The 20,227-nt window shown below is 57.4% G+C and overlaps 1 protein-coding gene across 5 annotated transcripts in view; it reads right to left on the bottom strand.

Moving 5' to 3' along the window:
• Positions 1–299: 299 nt before the first annotated feature.
• PDGFRB (platelet derived growth factor receptor beta) overlaps positions 300–20,227 on the bottom strand; it is a 36,065-nt gene continuing 16,137 nt past the window's right edge. For 3 of the 5 annotated variants that reach the window (XM_070414605.1, XM_070414606.1, XM_070414607.1), the window contains 21 exons: positions 19,163–19,486; positions 18,378–18,644; positions 17,566–17,693; positions 17,285–17,450; positions 16,586–16,778; positions 15,808–15,923; positions 14,374–14,497; positions 13,787–13,998; positions 12,829–12,923; positions 11,757–11,889; positions 11,158–11,262; positions 10,692–10,802; positions 9,065–9,224; positions 8,090–8,247; positions 7,416–7,534; positions 7,014–7,136; positions 6,063–6,174; positions 5,557–5,656; positions 4,885–4,990; positions 3,793–4,025; positions 300–2,216 (listed from right to left, as the gene is read on the bottom strand). In XM_070414605.1, coding sequence (XP_070270706.1) covers positions 2,033–2,216; positions 3,793–4,025; positions 4,885–4,990; positions 5,557–5,656; positions 6,063–6,174; positions 7,014–7,136; positions 7,416–7,534; positions 8,090–8,247; positions 9,065–9,224; positions 10,692–10,802; positions 11,158–11,262; positions 11,757–11,889; positions 12,829–12,923; positions 13,787–13,998; positions 14,374–14,497; positions 15,808–15,923; positions 16,586–16,778; positions 17,285–17,450; positions 17,566–17,693; positions 18,378–18,644; positions 19,163–19,486 — 3,269 coding nt within the window. In that variant the 3' untranslated portion in view covers positions 300–2,032. Of the gene's footprint in view, positions 2,217–3,792; positions 4,026–4,884; positions 4,991–5,556; positions 5,657–6,062; positions 6,175–7,013; positions 7,137–7,415; positions 7,535–8,089; positions 8,248–9,064; positions 9,225–10,691; positions 10,803–11,157; positions 11,263–11,756; positions 11,890–12,828; positions 12,924–13,786; positions 13,999–14,373; positions 14,498–15,807; positions 15,924–16,585; positions 16,779–17,284; positions 17,451–17,565; positions 17,694–18,343; positions 18,645–18,866; positions 19,005–19,162; positions 19,487–20,227 lie in introns of those variants that run through there. The other 2 variants (XM_070414608.1, XM_070414609.1) reach the window with 2 other exon arrangements.

The raw sequence follows: 20,227 nt of genomic DNA, 5'->3' as shown, positions 1-20,227 counted from the left end.
GGCCTCAGGCTTCTGAGCCTGTGAACAGTCCTGCCCACCCCAGGGCCAGGCACCTGCAGAGCCAGGGGAGCCCTCCCTTTTCCCAGCTTGGAAAACCGAAGCCCAGTGTCCAGGTCACCCAGCTACTAGCAAGGGGTGAGGTGGGGTGGGGTGTGAAAATGCCCATCTTCCATGGAAACCAGACTCAGTGCTGAAGGGACCTGCGTGGGGTCCCTGTGGCTGGGGTGAGGCCTGTTGGCCTCATTCCACTCCTGCCACCAACCAGACGCAGGTTCCCGAAGCCGCCAGAGATCACCGAGTCTGTGAGAAGCACCAGTTTAATATTAAAATCTTTCCCTTACAAAAAAGTACACAGATAGGAAATTTTGCTGGCATATAAAATAGCACTTCTGTGGTATAAATGTGAGTTAATGTGAGTCCTAAAAATACTTGTAAACCTAGGTGATTACATCTTTGGTACCGTAGTGACAGCCCAGTCCCTCTCCTCAGGGGCCCGGAGCAGGGAGGTGCCAACAGCATAGGGGGTGGTGCCACCCCCTTCACCCCCTGCCGTCTTGGCCACAGCCCTCGCTCCTTGAGCACTTCAATGGGCTGGGTGGCTGGCAGAGACAGTGAGGTGAGTGGGCCTGGGCAGTGACAAGCCAGACCTCAGGGATGGGGCAGCTGGCAGGTGAGAAGGCAACCCTCAGAGTATCCACCTCTTGTACCCCTTTCCCAGGTTCCCCTTCAAGTCTTCTTGTCGTTTCCAGGGCCCCCGGGGGCCCTAACTGTGCATTGTCTTTGGCACAGACCTGGACAGCAGGTGCTGGAGCGGGAGGCGCACCGGGCACTCTGATTTGCCCTCTCCGCCTCTGTGGCCCCGGGCAGCTCCAGAGGTCATTGTGGGTGCTGAAAGGGCCCCTGTGGTCTTCCCATGTCCTTGCTGTCCCTCAAGTCCAGGCCTGGGCAGCTGGCCTTTTGGAACTTGCCGGGGCCTGGGGACGGGGCACGTTGCTGAATGCCTGGAGTGTGGTATGTGGACTGGAATCTCAGATCCCAGCTGACCCCCAGGATGGAGGTTTGGGGTGTTCGGCTTTGCTTTATCCGGGCAAGTGTGCACCCTAGGAATATTTCAGAATGTTCGTGCTGGCAGGCACCAGAAGTCAATGAGTCCAACCTGCTCATTTCAACAGGGAAAGCGGGCCCAGAGAGGGCCAGGGATTCCTGCACGGTCTCTCGGCGGGTCCAGTGCGCATACGGTCCACAAACTGGTCCTTATGTGTGGACACGTTGCACAGGCACGTCACACACTCATCACAGATGTGGGTCCGTCCGGCCCTGGAGACTGGTGGTGGAGTAAGACTGGCAGTGATGAGGACGCGGGAGCCAGGAAGACATGGACAGGGCACTCTGTATGGGGAGGTGGCTCCGTGTGCCTGGGGCAGGGGCTACAGGCCCGAATGTCCTGGCTTTGGCTCAGCCCCTCGCTCTCATTAAGCATGGACGGCCCCAGACCAGCTCGGGCCTGGGAGAGTGAAGACTGGCGTTGAGGGAGGAGGCAACACTGTCCAAGGCCAGGCCCCAGCTAAGCCAGGAGCCAGGGACACCAGGTCCCCTCCCCAGCTTAGGGGCAGATAAAGTACAAGGAGATCGCTGAGCTCCTTGAGGGGTGGCTGGCAGAACAGAAAACAGTTCCTCTACCACCTCATGAACCTTGAGAATCTCCCAGGATTCCAGGTTTCCCCTCGTCAGCCAGGGGGAGAACCCCAGATTGTGGGTCACCAAGTCCGACTTCCCCATCTTACAGATGGGCCAACTGAGTCCTTTGGGAGAACTCTGGCTCAGAGTCACATGGCCTCCCCAGAACAGAGGGCTGGTCATGGCCGCTGCAGGGATCCTGCCTCCTAAGCCAGCCCCAGGGGTTGGGGTGCAACATGTCAGGAGCAAAAGCTGATAGGACAGCGATGGGAGGCCCGGCAGGCCAGGCCAGCAGGCGCAGGGTGCTGGGAGGTAGAGGGGGAGCTTCGGGCAGGGCAAGGTGGGGGCCAGCCCCCTACAGGAAGCTGTCCTCTGCCTCAGCCTGGTGCCGGGGGCAGCTTGAATCCGGCAGCCACTCCGGCTCTGCCTCTGGCTGCACCTGGGACTCAGGCTGGGGCTCTGGTTCTGGTTCCTCTTGGGGCTCCAGGGGGCTGTCACAGGAGATGGTCGAGGAGGTGTTGACTTCATTCAGGGTGGAGCTAGAGGGAGAAGGCCAGTGAAGGAGAGGCTGAAGGAAACCACAGTAAAACAACAACAGCGTTCAAGAGCTTTCTGTGTCCGGCCTGGCACTGTGCACGTTACACACTTTGGCTCATTAATCCTTGTAAGGACTATGCAGGGCAGGCACCGCGAGGAAAGTGCCGCTCAGAGAGGTTCAGTCATTGTCCGGCACCACACAGCGCTTCATAGCGATCCGGCTCCTCCAAAGCCTATTCCTCACTCATCAGTGTCGTCATCTCCTGCACCCCTGAAGGTGTATACTGCCTCATTTAACCCTCACAGCAACCTCCAAACTGAAGGGCTTATGGTTTTTATTTTACAGATGAGGAAACTGAAGTTCAGAGATGGCAAGCAACTTGCCCGAGGACACACATGGGGGCGGGGGGCATTCACACCCCAAGCTGTTTGAACCCTGAGCTTAAGTCCTCTGCACACTGTCTACCGGAGCCTTGACTGTTAGCTGCTTCCACAGGCTGGGGACCTTCTCAGTCCTGTGTGCTCCTCGTGCTCAGAGAGAGCAGGCGCCTGCCGGTCTCCAAGCAGAGCTGGGACCCAGGTGGGGCTCCTGCCACTTCACCGTGGGCTGGGTCTGGCCTCGTGGGGAACCCTTCTCTCCAGCCAAGGGGGGACACTGTCTGAACAGCAAGTCCAGGCAATAGCTGGGGCTTCCTCCAAAGCCCTCCCCATTCTCTAACTTCACCACATCCCAAGGCAAGGAAAGCACGAGCCTGCTTCCCAGTCTGAATTCTGGCCTGAACTGTAGGTACCTCTGCCTCCTACAACCGCGCCAGCTCCCCAGAGCCCCCAAGGCGTGGTTCTAACGACAGACCTCAGGCCTGGGGCTGGCAATGCCCCGTGGTAACACGTGGGAGCTGGGGTGCTAATTAGGTTTCTTCCTCTTCTCCTTATGGCTAGGACAGGGCCTAGAGGAGAGAGCAGGTGGCCTGTTTGTTGTTTAAATATATAGAGAGAGCCTGACTGGTGTGGCTTCGTGGTTACGCATTGACCTATGAACCAGGAGGTCACAGTCGGATTCCTGGTCAGGGCACGTGCTCAGGTTGCAAGTTCTCTCTCTCTCTCTCTCTCTCTCGCCCCCCTTCCTCTCTGAAATCAATCAGTCAACTTAAAATAGACTTTTATTGATTTCAGAGAGGAAGGGCGAGAGAGAGAAACATCAATAATGAGAGAATCACTGATTGGCTGCCTCCTGCATGCCCTCCCTCGGGATCGAGCCTGCAACCCGGGCATGTGCCCTGACCAGAATCACAATGTGACCTCCTGGTTCAAAGGTTGACACTCAACCACTGAGCCTCGCTGGCTGGGCCTATGAGGGCTCCTTTAAAGGAAACAACTACTTTGCAGACAAATCCCAGCCTATTCTTTCTCTCACCAACCTGCCCTTTCCACTTGAGGGCATCAGAGGTCCAATGAGTTCAATTCACTGGCAGGAATAAGTGCTGACTCTAGTAACTTACTTCTAAGGCAAGCCTGATGCCATAGACACACACACACACACTGTGCACAGTATTGCACACCCTGGGCCACAGTGATTACCTGGCAAGGCTGGGGGAGCCCTCCAGTGGGCCTTCATCAGCAACCTCGGGTTTGGGGTCGGGCAGGGGGATGATATAGTCATTGTCACCCTCGTTGGGCTGCACAGCAGTATAGAGGACTGAGCTGGTGTCCAGCGGGGGTCGGAGGCCATGGAAGCCAGGGAAGCGGGCTTGGGACCGAAGGACAGCCGGGTGGTCGCTCCTCAGAAACTCCTCGTCCACCTGCTGGTACTTCTGCTCCGAGGGGCAGGGGGCACCCAAGAGACAGGGAAGGCCAGGTCAGGAAAGCCTTTAGGGGTCGTCCAACAGTTAGATTCTGACCCAGCCACTCGAGTCTTGTGGAAATCGGCAACTGGTGCTCAGAGAGGAAGCACAATTGTCCAAAGTCTCACAAGACAAGGTGAGCTTAGGGCCACCCAGGGAGGGGGCTGCCAGGGGACAAGCACCCGAGACGCTAACACGTCCCCCACTTCAGACCAGACAGGTGCTGTCTCATCCTGCCTCAACCTCCTTCAGTGGGTCCCGTTTCCCAAACTTCCGAATGGGGACCACCCGACTCCAGCTCACGGGTCCCTGAGTGTAACCACACCCGGGGTGGGAGCGGGGTTAGGAATGGGCCTAGGGAAGGGGCTGTGTCTGGGCCAAAGGAGACGGGCATCTCCCTGCTCTAGTTCCTGCTGTGGGCAGGGAGGTGTGGCCCAGCTGGCTCCATCTGCCGTGTCTGAGCCTGGATGGGGCCCAAGTGGCCAGGCCCTCAGCAGTCATCTAGCCTCAGGAAGTTCAGGCCTCCGATGGAGATGCAAGATTTGGCCCAGGTGAGACGGCGTGAGGCAGGATGCAGGATGGCGGGCGCCGTGAGCTCCCTTCTCTACTTTAAACCCGTCAGCTTCCACGTGGGTTTCATTTCAGAACTCTGTGCTGCTAAAATAAACTCCTATCTCCAGCCCATCCCTTATTGGTTCCAGCAGGGAAACTGAGGTCAGGTGAGGGTACAGGGTGGCCCCCCAAATACCGGCATGTTACAGCAGCCTTGTGCCGGTGTCTGATTCTGGACCAGAACTCTCCGTCCCTCCCCCACGCTGCCTCGACATACCTTTTTGTAACCCTCGCCCAGCAGCCTCTCCAGAAGCAGCACCAGCTGGGAGAAGGGGGGACGAATCTCAAACTTCTCTTCCCAGCACTTCTGCATGATCTCGTAGCTGGGGAGAGGTGCAAGGGGTCAGGGTCTCTGACACAGGGCACGGGGCCGGGGGCGGGGGGGCGGGGGGGGGGGAGGCGGCTGCCACCCCGGAAAGGTGAGCCATGAAGGATTGGGGAAGGGGGGTGGATAGGTGTTTGTTTTCCCGTTGTTGCGCCTGGATATCCCCTTGGGAAGCCCTCCCTCCAGCCCGGCTCAGTGGTTCAGTGGGGTTGGCCACACTTGGGTGGGCACGTGACCCAGGCCTGGCCAGTAGGAGTCCGCATCCCCTCAGCTCAGTGGCTGGTTCTGGATGGGCACGTGACCCCAGCTGAGCCACAACAATCAGCTCTGGGTCTTTTGCTGGAACTGAGGTGAAAGCAGCAGGACGCAGCCACTGGGCAGTGCCAGCCTGAATAGGAGGCCGGGCAGCGGAGAGATCGCCGATGACCTCAGCTGCACACCTGGATCCAGCCAGACCTCGGTTTTTCTAGATCTCTGCACCAATCAAGCTACTGTTGGCTTAAGCTGGTAAAGTGGGGCATCTATGTTTTGCGCCCAAAACGTTCTCCCAAATGCGCCACTCACATCTCGTCGGAGGCGTGGGCAGGCTGGGCCATGCGGTAGCCCCGCTTGATGGCATTGTAAAACTGCTCGTTCATGGGCAGCTCTGGGTAAGGGGTGCCACCTGCCAGGGAGCAAAGACAAGAGAGGAGATACACGGGCTCAGGCGTGTTGAAAAGTGGTGAGAAACCTTCGTGCCAGGGCTGGGTGGCGGGGAAGGCGACCTTGGGATTGAGAACTGTGGCTCCTTCATGGCTCTGGACAGACTGCGACCCTCCCAGAGCCAAGCAGGCTTTCGGACGTCACTGTCCAAACCCCTGGACGCTCAGATGGGGAGGTAAAGAGGCCCAGAGCGGGCAAGAGCCTTGCCAAGGACACACAGCAGTAAGAAAGCAGCAGAGCTGGGCCCTGAGCCTGAGCCCCGATCGCTGTCCCAGAGTCTGATCACAGCCCTGCCAGGCTGGAGGTGTGAATGGTCAGGGAGGGTACCCTGCCAGGCCACTGAGGACTGTGGGGAGAAGGAGGCATACCCAGGGTGAAGATCTCCCAGAGAAGGATCCCAAAGGACCACACGTCGCTCAGGGTGGTGTAGAGGCTGTTGAAGATGCTCTCAGGGGCCATCCACTTCAGCGGCAGGAAGGTCTGCGGGAGGGCAGGTGGGTCTGAGGGTGAGGAGGGGCCGAGCCCCACCCTGCACCTGGGCGGGGGGCGGAGGGGGGGGAGGGGGGTAGGGGGGAGACCTGGCAGTTCCCACCCAGCTCCTCTCCCTCCCTGGTCCCTGAGGGCCTATCTGCTGGCACACAGTTCCCATGTCCATCCCAGTGCTGGCCAGAGGGTCAGGCGGCTGAGTTCCTTTCCCGCAGCTGTGGTCATGGTCACCCCAGGGTCTGAGGCTCCTCACGGAGCAGGCTTCCTCCCTGACCTGGAGAGCCCCTGACTGAGCTAGCAGGGCAGCGTGGGAGCCGGGGACATGCCAAGGTCCACCCGGCTCTGATCCTGGCTGCCTCCGATCTCTGTGGCCTAGCGTCCCTCCAGCTCTGGGGTTCACTGTCCCAATGTAGAAAGTGGGCACACGAATGGGAGGCAGGGTGGTCATATTTTAACCAAATACTGCCTGCCACCTATCCATCTGTCTCAGCTGACACCTCGGCTTCCTCCTCTCCCTCCAGCCACCGTTGGGACAACACATTTGGCCTGCTCCCCCTCCAAACTCCCCGGGACCCATTACAGCTGGTCCCTTGCCCCCTGTCATGACTAGCAAATCTGAGCCCGAGCTCACCCTGCAAGCCTCAGCATCTCTGCCCGCTCCCACCCCATGCCCAGCTCGTGGCTCCCTTCCTGTCCCTGCACACATGGCTGGGCAGGCCGAGCCGTCACTGCTGGGCAGGTTAGACTACGAGGACCCCTGACCCGATCCCCTCTGAGCTGCAGCCAGGCTGACCGGGAGGGGCAGAGACGCAGGGGGTGGGGAAGGTACTCACGCTGCCTTTGGAGATGTAGTTAGAGTCCCGCATGATGTCACGAGCAAGGCCGAAGTCACAGATTTTGACCAGCTTGCCCTCACAGATGAGCACATTCCTGGCTGCCAGGTCTCGGTGGACACACTGGGGGAGGGGAGGATGGGAGCTGAGGCCCTGGGGCAATTGTGGGGAAAGACCCTCTGTGTCAAGTGCTTTGGGAAAAATGCATCATGTCCAGATGAGAGGAGCCATGTGGTGTGGGGGGACCACACGGGGAGAGGGACCACGTGGTGAGGGCATTCACTGTCCTCATCCACCCGACGGGGCGAAGCTACTGTGTAGAGCAGTGTACCTGGAGGACCCTGGGTGGCTGGGTGACCCACCTCCCCATGACCTCCATCTGCCCACTGGGACCACACGTACATTCTTGGAGGCCAGGAACTCCATGCCATTGGCCACCTGGTAGCTGAAGCCCACAAGATCCGTGTAGCTAAGCACCGGGGACTCGTTGATCAGGGTCGCTCGACAGGTCCTCTCGGGAGCTAGAGGAGAGCAGAAGGTCAGCACGTCTTGTTCCCATGGCCCACAGGACTCTGCTCTTTGGCTCCTGGAGGCTAACTGTCCGAGACAGGGGCTACTGATCCTCTACATCTCCCCCAAAGGAAAGCAATTTCCAAATATCTAACTGGAACCTCTCCTACATTATCAGAGCCTTTCTTGCCCAGAAAAACTGTCGCATTTTCCCCGGACTACTTGGCCTGGCCTGCCCTTTACAGGGGCGCCAGCTCAGCCTGGGGCCTACTCTGAGCTGATCCCTCTTCCCCAAGGCCCAGGAAGCCAGGTACTCCCCGACCGTAGCTTCCCCTCCATGTAGGCTGCATATATATGTCTGGACCCAGAAACTGGAGTTCATATTGGGGCTCCACCACAGCAGCTTTGGGCAGGTGGCTGCCCTCACTTTCTGCATCTATGAAATGGGCACAAGGCCAGCTCCCTCCCAGGGCTGTTCTCCAGCGGGACATGTGAAAGGCTTTGAAAAGAATGCGTCACTGCGCAGGTGCGAGGGCCATACAGGTGAGAGGACCCCGCGCACCCACCAGAGGGCACGTAGTTATCGTAAGGAGCCATGTAGTTGGAGGACTCGATGTCTGCATATTTGATGTCTCCTTTCATGTCCAGCATGGGCACGTAGTCCACCGATTCGTCCTTGCTCATGTCCATGTAGCCACCGTCACTCTCCCCGGGAGACATGTGGCTGGGGGCGAGAGGAGCGTCACAGAAGGAGAGGTCCCAGGCTTTCCCTTCTTGTCCCCCTCCTGCCCCTCTGCTCACCACTGGGGCCTCGAGGCCCCGTCACTCAGGTGTTTCTTCTCTCCCTCACTCAGTCCTCCTCCAGTCTGTCATGGTCATGTGAGTGACCTCGAGAGCCCTTTCAACCAACCTGTGGGGCCCTGAGTTGGGCCCTGGGCCTGCCAAGATGACATAAGACCCAGTGTGTGTCCTCAGAGAGCTCAGGCCAAGCTATGATCTGAATGAAGCCTCTGCCTGCAGCATCAGCTCCCTGAAGAGCTGGGGAACTATAGACACGTGTCTCGATAGGTGGAAAAAAGACTGGAAGAAAATGGATCAAAATGTTGGGGAGGACAGGGACGAGTTTTACTGTCTTTTAATGCTTTTCTAAAGTTACTCTTGTCTCTGCAATAACTACATATTGCTTTTGTAACCAGCAAGAGAACGAAGGTGTTATTTTTGGAAAAGAAGAAGGAAAGGGCTAGGTTGACCTCAGGGCACAGGGTGTGGGAGCTACAGCGAGGAGTAGGGCGTGGAGTCAGGCCTGGGGACCATGGGTGGGACCAAGGGGTCACATCTGCAGTGCTTAGCACAGGGCCTAGCACACTGCAGACAGTCAGTAGGTGGCAGCAGACCCCGCCATTAACATCAGTGTTATTGTCATGCCTTCTGGGGTGGCCAAGCCCCAGGCCCACTCTACCCTCCCCAGCCTCAGCTTCCTGTACTAGACAAGGAGGGAGCAAGCAGGTGCTCCTCGGATCTCCCCACCTTCCTCCAGGTACCTGGGCAGCGGGAGCCCGACAGGCAGAGCGTTGCTGTAGAGCTCGGTGCCGGGCTGGCGGCGCTTGTCGGAGCAGTGCTGCAGGAAGGTGTGCTTGTTGCGGTGCAGGTAGTCCACCAGGTCCCCGTAGCGGCAGTACTCGGTGATGATGTAGATGGGCCCTGCGGAGGGACAGGCTCAGGGACAGTCCCCAGGGAGGCCTCGGCTTCCGTTAAGGGCCATGAGAGTAATGACAGGCTGCACGTGGGAGAGGAGGCTTGGTACAAAGGCAAAGAGGCTTTGGCTCCTGGCAAACCTGGGTTCTTTTCCTGCCTCTGTAACCATGAGCAAGGTACGTAGTTTCCCTGAGCCTGACCTTCCCCAGCTGTTAAAAGGGGCCAGCTGTTGTTGATAGGTTTTCAAACTGAAGCTTATTTTGGACCCCAGTTTATAAAGCAAATAGTGGCAATTATTTACTCTCAGGTTACTGCTCAAATTTAAATACAGTACATTTACTTAAAGTCAATCCGTGGGAACTTGAAGATATTAATGGGAACAAAAGTTGTGAAATGGGGTGATCGCTGCAGACATAAACTGGCCTGTGTGTGCAATGTACTTCCGTATTTTGTTTTGGTTGTGCAATATTGAGGAAAATCCCAAACCTCACAATAAGCAACTGTAAATGGCAATAACCTTGTTTTTGCAGCCTAACAGCCTATCTTGTAATCACAGTTTCAAATAAACATGCTTAGCCAGAAAGGCTTGATTCTATGACCTGAATGAAGGCAGCTCCCAGTTAGCAGGCTGGTGGTCTCCAGTAGTGGGGACACAACTCATCTCAGTGTCGCATGAGCTATCCTTTATTACAGTTGTTAAAATGTATCAAGAAAAAAATAAAACAAAAATACAGACACAGACAACAGTATGGTGATTGCCAGAGGGAAAAGGGGGGAAGGGAGAGGTGGGTGAGGAAAAAGGGGGGATAAACGGTGGTGGAAAGAGACTTGACTTTGGTGGTGAGCATACAATGCAGTGTGCAGGTGAGGTTTTGTTGAGTTGCACACTTGAAACCTGTATGGTTTTATTAACCGACTAGAGGCCCGGTGCATGAAATTCGTGCATGGGTAAGGTCCCTAGGCCTGGCCAGTGATCAGGGCTGATCTGTGGGGCGATTGGCAGGGTGATCGGGGCCCCTGCTTGCACCACCTTGGCTTGCCTGGCGCCACCCACTCGCCGGTCCCACCCCTTGCCACCGCTGGTCAGGACCTGCAGGCTGGGGGCAGATCCTGCATTGAGCGTCTGCCCCCTGGTGGTTAGTGCACGTCATAGCAACTGGTCATTCCACCATTTGGTCGATTTGCATATTAGGGTTTTGTATAGATAGATGTCACCCCAATAAATTCAATTATAAAATATATTGCAAAAATTTAAAAATGTCAGAGGATCCCTTAATTTGGGAACCATGGACTGATGGCCTCAACAGTCCCCTGGCCTCGTCAGTGCTGTGATGCTGTGCGTTTCTAAATCCCACATCCATCTGGCTCTGTAAAGTGAGGGTGCCCTGATGTCCCTGGACTGAGGAGCGGTGGAGAGGGCCAGGCGTTGGCCACTGGCATTTCCCAGAATCCTCTGGGCAATTGGGTCTGTACCTCCTTTGGTGCAGGCTCCCAGCAGATTGACCACGTTCAGGTGGGGCCCGAGGTGACTCATGATCTTCAGCTCTGACATGAGGGCTTGCTTCTCGCTGCTGCGGGCTGTGGCTGAGGGAGAGAGGGGGCTCAGGCCTGGCCCTGTCACGGAGGCCCCACGGAGGCCCCACTGGGGCCTATTCTGGCCCAAGTCTGTGCTGTAAGACACAGGTGGCCAAGGGTGGCAAGGACCCACATGCGAGGAGAGGGGAAGAGGTGGGGGGAGGGAGCAGGGGAGGGAAGAGGCTGCCAGAGGTGGGAGCGGGGTTTGGAAGCCTCTTTCCTCAGAGTGGGGCTGGCTGCACGCAGAGTGACTGTACTCCTCGTGCCCAGCGAATCCGAATCTGAACCAGGCCTGGCCTGCTCTGGGAGTGCCTGGTGTGCGGGGACGGGCAGGAGAGAGGTGGGGGGTGCTCCCAGGACTCACATTTCAGCATCTTGACGGCCACTTTCATAGTGGCCTGAGAATGGCTCAGGCCGTGAGCCGTGGCCTCCACCACCTGCCCAAAGGCCCCAGAGCCGAGGGTACGTCCTGGGAAAAGATGATCCCTCAGCTCCTGGCCCACCAGGAAGCTGCATCCCCGCCCTCAACCACCCTGGACTTAAGGTGTTCCCCCAATGAGGCTCCTAAAACCACAGCGCTTCATGGTCCTTCCTGGTGTCTGCTTTCTGGCCCATCTTAATCCCTGGAAGCTTTCCTCCCTCCCCAGAGGGGAGCACAGCTCCTCTGCACCCCTCAGCCTCCCAGCTAGACTAAGCACGGGCCTGTCCTCAATTGATACTTCCTTTCTCGTCACAAAGGGTCCCATCTCTCACAGTCATGGGATCATATGACCTCCATGCTGGATGGTCCCTGGGGGATCGTCTTGTCCCCACTGTACAAACGGGGACTGAGGGCCGAGAGGGCAAGACATCCATCGGCCCTGAGTCTCAAAGCTAGTCACGGCAAAGCTGGGACCAGACCTCAGGTCATCTTCCCACGCGCCCCATGTCCACACACTGCCTGTGAGGGCTCCTCAAACTGACCAAGCACAAGCTGGTCCCGGGGCAGCTCCCAGGTGGAGTCGTAGGGCAGCTGCATAGGGTCCACGTAGATGTACTCATGGCCATCGGAGCTCACAGATTCAATCACCTTCCATCGGATCTCATAACGGGGCTTCTGCACGACCAAGACCGGGGATGGGTCATGAGTGGGGGTCGTGAGGCCCCCTAGGTCCAGCCCCTTATGGAACGGATGGGGCAGGAGACCCAGAGGCCCAGAGAGGGGCAGGGGCATAGCTGAAGTCACACAGCAAGTTATGGATAGAGCCAAGGCCTTCATGGGTTCAGTGGGAACCGATGCCAAGGGGCTAAGAAGTGGCTGAGGAGTAGCTGACAGCCAGGGGCCCAGCTCATCAGAACCTCCTCCCCAGCTTCTCTCAGAGCCTCAGCTGCTCCTCAGATGGGAATAAAGGAGCACACGGCCCCAGAACGTGACACCAGGCAGGGGTACTCTGCTGGATGTGGACAGCCCCTCTCCATGCTGGGTCAGTCACAGCAGGAATCTCAGAAAGATGTAACGGTGGGATCTTGAAACCATGAAGTGTTGAAATCGCTGGACTGGAATCTTAGAAAGATAGACTATGTGGTACTGTACTCCTAATTTAGGAATCTTAAAATGTCTGAAGCATGGAATGATGAAATCTCAGAACAGAACATGGAAATTACAGAGTAACAGGAATAGAATGCAGCTCGGCAGGATCCTGGAGTCTCTATGGGTAAGAGTTGGAAGGATCCTGGGGCCCATGCAGTCTACCCGGCAGGTCCCATACCCTGTGTCTGGGAGGGGCAGGAGTGATGTCTGAGCAGGACCCGGACAGGGGAGCAATAGAGACAGGGAACCCTGATGGCCTAAGACTGGGCTGCTGGGGAAGGAGGTAGCTCAGACTTCCAGCATCACTCTATGCCATTTTACACCTGAACTCTGTGCTGGGCCTCAGACATGGCCAGATCCTGCGGGATTCAAGGACAGGGGTGGGGGTGGGGGTGGGGGTGATTGGGCGTCCATACAATACAATGGTGTGCCTGTCTGAATCCCTTAGGCAAGGGCGGGGCTTACCTTCTGCCAGAGCATGATGAGGATGATGAGGGAGATGATCGTGAGGACCACCAAAGCCAGGATGGCCGAGATCACCACCACCTTGAAGGGCACGGCTGGAGGTAGAGACAAGAGCTGGCCATAAGCCAACAGGGCACTTGGCAGCTGCCTTTCTCACCCCACCTCCAGTACCACAAATCCCTCTCTGCCCACCACAGGAGCCTCTAGTAGGCTACTTCCCACTTCCTGCCCAGAACAGAAGCCCCCTCTCGTTCCCTTCCACAGGCTATAATGTCACGCCCTCAGCCTCTCCCTCTGGGCCACACCTTCAGCTTCTCCCATAAATACCCATGCCCTTCAGTAACTACCCACTGTTCAGATCGCTACGGCCTCCCTATCCCTTCAGCCCTTGCAGGGGTCAGTGTGGCCTGTCTGCCATGGCTCCAGATCAGATGCAAGCTCCTGGCGGCCAGGCTGTGGCTCACCTTTCCTCTCCATGCTCACAGACATGCACCATGCCAGTTGCCCACATGCACAGGAATTGTACGTGCATGCTTACACACTTGTATGGGACTGTGCACCCACAAGGACATGCATAGACAAACACTCGTGGGTTTACACATGGATCTGAGTGCATTCTTCATTACATGTTTACAAACCTACATTTGGAGGGTTTGTGCCCATGTCTAAGGGTCAGGCATGCTCACGTACATGGCTTACGACACACATAGTGTACACACACTGGGCATAAGGAGACAGGGTTATTCATAGCCATGGTTTACAGGCATACGCTTGTGGATGTACACGTGTGGCAATACTATGCTGTTGTGTAAGCGTAGGAACATACTCTGGTGAGTTTCACAGGGCTCCGGAGTGCCCATGGACATGCTGACTCTGGCACACGGGCACAGTCACAAGTGTGGCAGGCTCGAGGTGGGGGTGAGGGGTCATCAGGGGCCACTAAGGCTGGGTGACTCACTCTGGGGCACCAGGGTGACCTCCTGCACATCATCGCCCAGCAGGTTTCGCAGCGTGCAGCGCACTGATAGCGGCTGATCCACGCGGCGCAGGCGCAGCGTGCTCACCACCTCGAACTGCTGCTCCTCCGCCCAGTACGTCACGTTAGTCTCCAGCTGGCTCGCCTCCTCGGAACTGTTCCCCAGCGGCGTGGGTGGCAGCTCGCGCGGACACCTGCCCAGGGAGCCAGCCAGGTCAGCTTCCAGGCCCTGCCCTCCGCGGGAGCCTCTAGGCTCCTTCCCGCTTCCTGACCCTGAGCTGGCTCTTCTGCGGTCCCTCGACTGACTGACCAGCAGGGGGCGCTCCTACCCCAGAACTGAGAAGCCGGATTCACAAATTCCATTCCCTTCGTTTGACCCTCAGAATAAATTTAAGGAAAAGGGGGCAATTGAGGTCATGCAGGGCATCTCCACGAAGCCACATCTTCCAGGATGTGACTCTAGCCTGGAACAATGTGCCCGGAGGAAGGGGCTGGACTAGATGACCTTCAGTGGGTCCTTCCAGCCAGCTGTGGGTTCCCTGGGAGACTGAGGCAGGTGTTCCGCTCACCTTTTGAGGTCACTGCAGATAGACCAGGTGAGGTGCGGCTGAGGCATGCCCCGGCCGCGACAGCGGACAGTCTGCTCCCCGTCGGCAGGATGGCTCTCACTCAGCTCCAGCACATGGACAGGCACTGCATGGAGAAGGCATGGGGCCAGGCGGAGGGAAGGTCAGAGCAGGCAGGTAGTGAGCAAGATCCTCTGGGAGGCAGGACATGGTCCAGAGTCTCCCTGGGGGAGGGGAGCTGCAGACTGCAGGTGAACGTTAAATACTAGGAATCCCCGCGTGAAAACTGGCGGATTCCCCTTCGGGGTACTTCAAAGGGGAAGCCCCGGCAGGGTGCTAGTCTGTCTTTAACACCTCTCAGAGACTTGCTAATCTCCCCTTTTAACAAAGAGAGGGCAGGCCTTGGGGATCAGGGCCCTGGGAAGGCAAGAGCAGGGAGCTCGAGTTTAATAGCATCGCTTTGTTGTCTTGGAGTCGATTTAGTGGTGCTTTATATTTATGATGCTTAACAGTGTTCCCCATCCACAATTGAGAGGTTAAATTCTCTTTCAAAACACATCTTTAGAAAGTCAATGGGCAAAACATTAAGTCACTATCATGTCATTCCTCTGCTCAAAACCCTGCAGTGACTCTTCATTTTAGTCACAGAAAAAGCCCAAGTCCACCCAAGAGCCCACGAGGACCTGCACGATCTGTCCCGTCCACCCCACCACTGCCCTGTCCCAGCTCTGACCTCGTCTCCCACCACTCTCCCCACCACACTGTTCCGGCCGCTCAGGCCTTTCTGCCGTTACTCCTGTCTACACTGCCTGGTATGCCCTTTCCTCAAATAGCCACTCGGCTAATGCCCTCACCTTCTTCGAGTCTTCACGCAACTGTCACCTCCGTGAGGCCAGCCCCATCACTGCTATTTAAAAGGGCAACCCTGCCCCCCAGAACTCTCAATTCACTCCACACCCCACCCGGCAGCGTTTGCTTTTCCTTTCACAGCACTTGTTACCTTCTAACCTTCCACATAATTTGCTGGGGATTTTAGCCCTACTGTTGAATGTTTGTCTTCCCCCACCAGCCACACAAAGGCAGGGCCTCAAGAACCTTGAACAGACAGGCATACTGGAATTGTTCAGTAAATACCTATTTCATGAGTAGTGTAGTTTAAGGGGCATGTGAGAAGGGAGAATCGTGGCATTGGCACATGAGTGCCTGAGGTTTTGAAACACCAGTCTGGCCCAATGGCCAACTTGTACAGCTGGGGAAACTGAGCCCCAGAGAGGGGGTGTGCACAGAGCAGTGGGTCCGCGTTGGCGCTAAGACTGGAACCCTGTCTCCTGAGGCCCGGGCTCCCTCTCCTGCTCCTCCTAGGAGTGGGTGACAGTGGAGGGAGGGAGAGGAAATGGGGGTGGGAGGGGATGGGAAGGGGGGTGCAGGGCTCCTCACCGTTGATTTGCAGCTGGAAGGAGACCTGGGCCTCGGCGTCCTCATGGGAGGCCAGCATGGTGTAGTGACCGGCCTCAGCCACCTTCACCCGCACCAGTGTCAGTTCTGACACATACCTGGGGGGCAGGCCAGGAGACCCAGCTGTCAGCGCTACAAAAAACGCATACAGCCCTCCCCACCCTCCTTGTACAGACATGGCTGGGGGGGAAAGGGGCTTGCCGAGGTCACCCACAGAATTAGTCTCCTGGCTCCCCACCCATAGGCAGTTTCCCTGAGCCCAGAGGGAGGGTAGGAGGGTTGGGGATGAAGGGCTAGCACAATTCCCTCCTCCTCTGCATCTCTTCTCCTTCAGAAAGGCCTGACACTGCTTCATCCCAACACTGGCAGCTCAGGCCAGCCTGCTGATCTCCAGCCTCAGGGCCCCCACCATGCGTAGGTGGCAGGGGCCTGCCTGGCGCCCTCTTCCTCAGCCATCCTGCTCTTTGCTCCTCAGCTGCCCCCTGATGGCTCCACCCATCACAAGGACAACTACACATCTGGGAGACCATCTGACCAGTGTCTGTTTCCCCACTGGACCGGAAACTCTAGGAGGCGTGGAACTGCGTGTTCGGTTCTCCGCAGCATCCCCAGGGCCTGGCCCAGCACCTGGCGGGGTGCCTGACACATAGTGGGCTCTCAGGAAGGATGGGCCTAGGTTTGTGGAGTAGCTCAAGGCTGTGGGCTGCCTGGCAGCTGCAGACCCTAACTTCCAGAATGGAGCGGGCAGGGGGCTGCTCACCGAGTCTCGGACACATTGCGCGTGGACAGGGCGATCTCGCCGGCGCTGGAGTCGCCCAGGGTGCGGTTGTCCTTGAGCCATGTGACAGTGGGCGGCGGGTAGGCCTCGAACACCACCTGCAGGGTCCGGCTCCGGTGCAATTCCGCGAACTGTACAGCGTCCAGCTCCCTCAGCAGACGCACATAGCCACTCTCTGCAAGGGGCGGCTGTCAGGCGGGGCTGTGCCTGGCCACCAATGAGACAGTGCCTCTCGGGGCGGGGCTTCTGGAGGCAGGGCCTCAGCTTTAGGAACTACCTGAGCTGGGATTGAAGTTGGGGCTGGGGCTGGAATTAAGCCAGATTTGGGGCTGACACTGGTTTGGAGACCAGGTTTCAGATGGAGGCTAGTGATGTAGTTCTCACCCAGGCTGGGGGCTGAGATGAGTTGCAGCCTGGTTGAATTTAGGGATGGGGCTGCCTGGGCCTGGGATGGAGTCTGGGGTTAGACACTGGGGTGGGGCCAGGCTTCTGGCGAGGAGGAGAGTCTAGATGGGATTAGGGTTGGATTTTGGGTTGGCACTGCGTCTTGTTTTGGGTTTCTCCTGGAAATGGAACTTTGATTTGAAATGTGGCTAGAGCTGGGCTGAAGGTATCCCGGGGCTGTGACAGGGTGTGGATCCAGCTCAGAACGAGGGCCGGGGCTGAGCCCGAGGAACGCACCAACCACGGTGACATTGATGGCTTTTTCATCCTGATGGTCGTACACACTCTCAGATACATTGCAGATGTAGGTCCCCGAGTCTCCCAGCTCGGCACTGGGGATGTGCAGGGTGGAGCGGATGTGGGGAATGTCAAAGTCGGTCACTGGCTCCACTAGCCGCCCACTCTGTAGGGACAGGTAGGACAAGTCCCCCAAGTCAGGAAGCGTCCAAGAAGGCAGGCTGCCAGTCAAGGTAGCCATCCCTGCCTGGCCCTTCCTTCCACCCCTGGCCCAGCATTACCTCCTCGCGGGGGTACGTCCACTCGAAGTTGACGACCTCGTTCCCAGTCACAATGCACGTGATGGTGATGTTCTCGCCCTGGCGGACCACAGTCTGCGCTGCATTCATTGAGACGTTGATGGATGATGCTGGTGGAGAGAGACGGGCTTAGGTCTGAGGAAGTCACCCCCAGCTGGCTCCCGGCATTTCAACTTGGGGATGGGGTCGGGGTCCAGAGAGGGAAGGGATGATGGATGTGGAAGATTCATTTATTCAGCAAACATTTATTAAATATCTGCTCTTTGCCAAGTACTATTCCAGGCACTGGGGTTTTAGCAGTAAACACAACAGACAAAATTCCTGTCCTTGCGGAGCTGACATTCCAGAAGGGATAAGTCTGGAAACCAAAGTCTCCCCAGGCAATTTACTGCGTACCAGGTCCGCTCCATCTTCTGTTTTATTCCATCTTCCCAATCATCCCATTTTACAGCACGAGAAGCAGGCTCGGAGAGATGGTGTGCTCTGTGCACAGTCACTGAGGCAGGAAGTGGCAGAGCTGGGATTCAAGCCCCACAGGCTCCTAAGCCTGTGCCTTTGCCCACAACTATATACCACCCAGCTCTGCCACTAACACATCCCAGGGACCTTGGGCAAATTCCATCCTCTTTCTGAGCCTCCGTTTCCTCATCTGTAAAACGGAGAAACGTGACCTGCCTTCACAGGCTGTAACGACAATCCAGGGGAAAACGGAGCCACGCACGTTGGGAAGGGCTATACCTCTGTGAACGGTCCTACTTGCCTCTGCTGAGCATCAGGCCAGAAAGGGGGCTCACCCTGGAGGCTGTAGACATAGTAGGGCTCGGAATCCACCTCCTTGTCCCCAATGGTGGTTTTGCAGACATAGGTCTTGTCCTCAAAGGTCCCGGAGAAGCCACGTTGGTGGTCGTAGGGGATGGGCAGTGGGTCATCCACCTTCTTCTCATGCAGTGTCACCACCAGCTGTGGGTCCGTCACTCGGCATGGGATGGTGGTCTCGGTTACTTCCGTGAGAAAGATGAAAAATTCCTCGGGGAAGATCGGGAGGAAGCCCATGGTGGGATCTGCCAGGGGTGGGGGTGAGGTTAAAAAATGAGGGTCAGGGGGAGCTGGGTTTCTGGCTAGCCCCAGGATTGCTGTGTGACCTTGAGCAGGCCTATTTCCCTTTCTGGCCCTCAGTTTTCCCATTACAGAATAAGGATGCTCTCGGAAGTCCCTTCGAGCTTTACCATTTGATGTGGACAGTACCAGGGTGGGGAAGCCCCCAGTTGAAGGGCAGCTGGTACCTGGCGCATGGAGAATGGGGACGATGGGACGTAGAGGTCAAGAGGGAGTGTATTGGAACCAGCTGAGAATGCAGAGTTCTTGGGAGCCAGGAATGGGGTGGGCTGGCAGGGAGCAGATGGATATTCAGACCAAGGGGTGGGAATGAACATACTCCTGGGCTGAGCCAGGCTGGATTCCATGATTCGTCTGCATTTCTAAGCCGGCTGGATGTCCCCGAGTCACTGAAGCACTCCCTGAGCTTCCCCAGATGCCTGCAGTGAGGAGTAAGGGCGGGAGCACAGGCCGGGGGCCTTACCTGGGACAAAGATGTAGAGCCGTTTTTGCTCACCAGCCTCCAGCTCATGGGAGTTATTATAGACACAAAAGTATTCTCCCGTGTCTGTCCCAGTGACATTGGCCAGCGTCAGGATGCTGGAGAAATTGCCATCCTGGGTCCTGACCATTTCTTGCGGAGGCTGCTTGGACATCCGTTTCCACACAACCGGGTCTGGGCCCGAGCAGTTCAGAACCAAGGTGCTGGAGACATTGAGGACAAGCTCTGGCCCCGGAGGGTTGATGACCAGACCTCGGGAAGCCTGCGGTCCCAGCAACAACAGCAGGGGCAGCAGCAGCACCTGGCCTTTGGGAGAGGAGGCGTCCGGTAAGATGTCAGAGGCCAGGAGCCTCCGCACCTCTCCCCAGAGCTGACACATACGCACAGCCCTTGAACACAACTCCCTAATCCAAACATAGCCGGGAGCCCATGGCGTGGAGGCCTGCTCGCTCAGCGCCGGGGCCCAGGGCCTCCTGGCCTCCTGACCTCAGTGCCTGTCCACCCCCAGCCTCGGAGTCCCTCAGCAGGCAGCCTCAGGCTGTGGGCCCGTTCTCACAAAGGCGGCAGGAAATCCTTGGGAAGTCATTCCCAGCCTCCAGTTCCTGCATTATATCCCAGGTCACTTTCGGAGCCTCTTCCCTACAGCTGCCTCAGCTGCCCAGATTCTGCCCAAAGCCCAGAGGTGGCCCTGCTTGGGGAGGGTAAGGCAAGGTACTCAGAGTGGGGCAGACTGAGGCAGGAGAGATGCTGAGACCCCTGGGAACTCAGGCAGATGGGAGTTGGGGGCTGCCAAGTGACTGGTTCCACTTCCCATGCTGACATCCCCTGGGGAAGGATTCTGTCAGCCACCCTACACCCCCAGCCAGTCAGCCATCCTCAGTAAGCTGTCACCTAGTCATCGATGGCCAATGCCCATTGATTGCCTGGTCAGCTGCCCAGCCCCTGGAGAGCCGAGGACATGTACTGGGCAGTGAGGGAAGGGCGTGCTGAGAGAAGCCCAGCCAGGGCTTGGGAGTGCACAGCCAATGAGGGGTCCAGGCAGGGTGG

The sequence above is a fragment of the Myotis yumanensis genome, unplaced genomic scaffold, assembly GCF_028538775.1.
Source record: "Myotis yumanensis isolate MYYU_CA2020_CCGP unplaced genomic scaffold, mMyoYum1.0.hap1 SCAF_5, whole genome shotgun sequence".
NCBI classification, from domain to species: Eukaryota; Metazoa; Chordata; class Mammalia; order Chiroptera; family Vespertilionidae; genus Myotis; species Myotis yumanensis.
The sequence above is the reverse complement of the archived record's forward strand: the minus strand, read 5'-3'. Positions and strand labels throughout refer to the sequence as shown.